We start from the raw sequence: 4237 nt of genomic DNA, 5'->3' as shown, positions 1-4237 counted from the left end.
ACGTGTGTCTCCTCCGGGGGTGCCCACGTGTGTGTGTCTGTATCTGCGGGGTGAATCCCCATGTCTGCCGTCTCTGCGCACACACGGACATGCATGCACAGGTCAGTAGAGGACTCTTCGTCCAGTCTCACTGCCGCGGCTGTCAGAGCCAAGTGACTCCTGAAAACTGGCAGGGAGCTCAGGGAGTGGAATGGAGGAGGAAGAAAAAGGGCCAAGCTGGCTCCATCCCCCACAACCTGGAAGGTCGCTGGGCGAGGGCGAGGGCGAGGGCGGGGGAGGAAAGGGCTTCCTGTTGCCCTCAACTCCTGAGGAAAAGAGGTGACCGTGGCCTCCTCTCTTTCAGACACTCCAGGCAAGGAAAGTTGGGCGCCATTTCCCCGCTGGGGGTTCCGCGCCTTGTCTGGCAGACCGGCTTCTGAGGTTTTGCTAAGAGCGTCCACCCCAAAACTGCACTGGCCATGCCCGCACTCCGTCTGCATTGGGCTCCAGCCACAGTGACCAGGAGAGTGACCCTCTCTCCAGAGTCCTAGCAGGGAGATGCATGGGAGAGAGGCAAGTGGTCGGAGTGGAGAAGCAGGAGAGGGTGTTTGGGGTGGCTGGGGTGTGGAGGCAGCAGCCCTGGTCTGGATGCCCTCTCCGTGTCCACCCATGACCTCATCAAAGGGTACCAAGCCTCACCCAGAACAAGAAGGTAGACAAGTAGGCCTGGAAGGCCATGCCGAAGCAAGCACACGGTGTGAAGGGTGACCAAAGAGGAGTGTGGACTGCGGCAGGGCCTGGGGCCTGGCAGGCAGAGTGGAGGGAAGGGAGTAACAGGGGGCTTGGAGATCCAACCCCTTTCTCCCCAAAGAAGCTGGAGAGGCTGCTGGAGAAGCAGGTGGGTGGGAAGTGGAGAGTGGATGGCCGATTCTGAAGCCATAGAAGCTGAGCTGGCCCAGTGGACCTGTTCCACCTCCACCCCTTGACAAAGCCAGTGCAATGGGGCAGACCCCAGGCGGCCTTGGCCTCCACTTCAAGGCCTGTAGGAAGCAGTGGGAGACTCAGATCAGAGAGCAGGCGATCAAACAGCAGCCTTGGGAGCTCTGAGCACAGCTCCGAGGAGGGGGAGGGGAGGGAAACTGGGGCAAGGGGAAGCCAAAAGTGGCCCTCCCAGTAGACAGCCTGGGTGCTGTTCGGTGCAATGATTTCAGCCCCCCCGCCAGTTTCCTTCATTTGCCCTGCAAAGCCCGGTTCCTGGAATGCTGTTTTGCATGTATACCTGTGGTGTCCCCTGCAGGCCCCCCCACTCTCTGCACACCCTGGCCTGTTCCATTTCACCATAGATTCATAATCAACCTCTTTTTGGGTCTCCTGGTATTTGCCACCCAGCTTGCCGCTGCTGGGCACTCCAGACCCACAGGAAGGAGCCAGAAGGTTGAGAGGCCCCCGACAGCTGGGAGGGGGGCTCCCCCTCCTCCTTCCCACCTCTTCGTCATTTGCCATTCCTCAGGCAGTTGCCGGAGCCGGCAGCTAAGGCTGTCAGCCCAGCAGGCCCCTACCCCTCCGGGGCACGGGAGCAGGGGAGGGGAGGGGGCCACAGATGGAGCCCAGGCTGGGTCTGCCCAGGGTGACAGACAGACAGGGTGAGGAGGAGGCAAGAGGGACCAGGCAGAGGATGGAGACAAAAGCAGCCAAAGGCAGCCCTGAAGGACCGGGATTGCTGACTGCCGAGATGGAGAGACCCAGGAAAGAGACCCAGGCAGTGGGGAAGGGAGGCAAGAGGGAGGAGTACAAAGGGCGCGGACGGCCGCAGAAGGCGCTGCTGAGGAACGGCAGAAAGCAGGCGGGAGGGTGGGAGCGTGTGCGCGCCTGTGCGCACGCTCTGGGGCCAAGTGGCGCCTCCGCGATGTCCTTGTCCCTGGGGGGGGTGTCAGGCCAGGGGCGGGGAATGCGGGAACAAGGACCTAGGTCAGTGGAGGGGCTGTCAGGCTCAGAGGTCAGGCTGGGCGGAGAGACAAATGAGTGTGCAGACAGTAAGCTGGAGGTAGGCAGACAAAGCCCCAAGCGGCAGAGCGGCAAGTCCCTGCCCACTTGTGGCACTAGGGCACGGGGACAGTAGTAAGTGGGACTGCACAACCCACAGCTGCCACCCCTACTGTGCCAGGGGTCCCTGCAGTGGGGAGGGGTTCGGGAGAAGCACCCAGAAGATCAGTCTATCAGCCCAAGCCTGCTGCTTGGGGGAGGCCCACTCGTCTGCAGGACTGGGAGCGCATGCCCATGGCGTGTGCACCAGCCGCTGTGCCGGGGGCGTGCACGACAAAGGCTCGCAGTCCTTCCCAGTGGGGCCACAGGGAGGCGCTCAGTGAGGGCCCCAAGAGTCCCATCCCCAGTCCAACCCTGGCCTGTACCGCCCCTGGGTGCATGGGAGGTCACGGCACCTAACTGAGAGCTCAGTGGCTACTCCTCTCCCTGAACACGCAGTGCGCTGCATGTGCCCGCTGCACACATGCCCACCAGCTCCCAAGTCCTGCATGGGGTCCTGCCCAAAGAAGCAACAGGCCCCTCCCAGGGAGGGGCAAAGGCTCTAAGTCCCCCAGCTTCATCCTATGGGGGTGGGGGGAGTGTGCCAGTCGGTTTCATGAGCTTCGTGTTCTCCAGGTCTGGAGAGAGCCCTTCGGGGCCGTAGGTGCGTACGTGAGGGTGCCGCGGCACCTACACCCCATGCACAGTGTACCTTTAAGGCTCCCCTCCCCCTCCCCCCAGGCTGTGGCTGCTGGGTTTCTATGGTGATGGAGCCCAACTCCCCGCCAGCCAGCAGAGTGGGGAAGCCAGGGGAAAGCCTTCCTTTAGCCTATTGGCTTCTCTGGCTAATGCATAAAGGAGGCTGCTCTAGGGAGTACCCCACATACCTGGGGCCCAGGAGTCTTAAAGGACTGTGCTTAGTCCTCAGCGCTCCCACGTTCCCATGTCACCCCTGCCTAAGGGGGACCCCTAGAGAATGCACCCTTGGCTTCAGCTCACCTGTGATGGATGGGAGGGCAGGCCGCAGTTAACCCTTGGTGGGAAGGAAAGCAGGTGCTGGCCATAGGCGGCCCCAGCCCCGCCCGGCCCACCTGTGACCTGTCACCTGTCCCGTCTCAGTGAGTTCAGCGTGGAGCCTTCTAAGCTCTAATCCTCAAAATCACCCATGCCGGAGGTGAGGAAACTGAGGCTGCTAGCCAGAGCTGGGGTTCCAGGAGCGCTGGAGCAGGGGCCCCTGGGGAAGGGCCTATTTGCCAGGCAGATGCCAGGCAAATGTGGGGGCAGGGAGTGAACTCTTGGGAGGGAGGCCATGAGGAAGTAGGGTGTGACCGACTCAGAGCAGGGGTTTGACCGGGACCGCATCCAGCCTTTGCTTGGGGTCTGCAGCCTGCAGCTCTGCGGGACTTGGCCGAGAGATCCAGGAACAGAGACCCAGGCAGTGGGGCAAGGGAGCACTCAGCCCCACAGAGGCAAACTCCTTGCCCTGCTACGGTCAGGGCCAGGCTGGCTTTCTTGGTCCCCTCCCTGCTAGCCAGAATCTTGCCTCAGTTTCGGAAGGGCAATGGCTCCATCCCGAGGCTGAAGAAGATTCCAGCCTCCCAGACCCCTAGGAGACAGAGAAATAAGGCAGCCGGTGGCAGCCAGTGGCAGCGGGCCCTCCCAGCCCCCTCCCCACCCCCAGGGGCCAGGATGAGCCCTGCACCAGAGGAGACTGCAGGAGTCTGGCCAGTTTCTGGGGTTATGGGCCTGCACACAGGCGGGCAGTGCAGAGCAGGTGGACAAGGTGCCAAGCAGGGGTGGAGGGCAAAGGGGAGGCAGAGACAGAGCCAAGCCAGGAGGAGCCCTGGCCCTTGCTGCTCAGGCAGCCGGTTCTGGGACACCTGGCCCAAATGCAGTGAACAGGGGCTTGGAAACAGCACTGGCCCTGCCAGGCCCCGCTGACCTCGGGGCTCCCCACTCCCAAAAAGGTAAAGGGCAGACAAGGTGCCAAGCAGGGGTGGAGGGCAAAGGGGAGGCAGAGACAGAGCCAAGCCAGGAGGAGCCCTGGCCCTTGCTGCTCAGGCAGCCGGTTCTGGGACACCTGGCCCAAATGCAGTGAACAGGGGCTTGGAAACAGCACTGGCCCTGCCAGGCCCCGCTGACCTCGGGGCTCCCCACTCCCAAAAAGGTAAAGGGCAGAGAGGGGGCACAGGAAGCCTGGGGAGTGGACAATGGAGCCTCTGTCCTCCTTTGGGCC

At 62.6% G+C, this 4237-nt stretch overlaps 1 protein-coding gene across 1 annotated transcript in view; it reads right to left on the bottom strand.

The window, feature by feature from the left end:
- Positions 1 to 4237, bottom strand: part of L1CAM (L1 cell adhesion molecule) — a 23852-nt gene that overhangs the window by 16465 nt on the left and 3150 nt on the right. Inside the window, 1 exon segment of the mRNA XM_006166701.1 lies at positions 959 to 1019. Within this exon segment, the coding sequence (XP_006166763.1) occupies positions 959 to 1019 (61 nt within the window).

Source organism: Tupaia chinensis, unplaced genomic scaffold (genome assembly GCF_000334495.1).
Source record: "Tupaia chinensis unplaced genomic scaffold, TupChi_1.0 Scaffold144326_1, whole genome shotgun sequence".
Taxonomy (NCBI): Eukaryota; Metazoa; Chordata; class Mammalia; order Scandentia; family Tupaiidae; genus Tupaia; species Tupaia belangeri.
The sequence above is the reverse complement of the archived record's forward strand: the minus strand, read 5'-3'. Positions and strand labels throughout refer to the sequence as shown.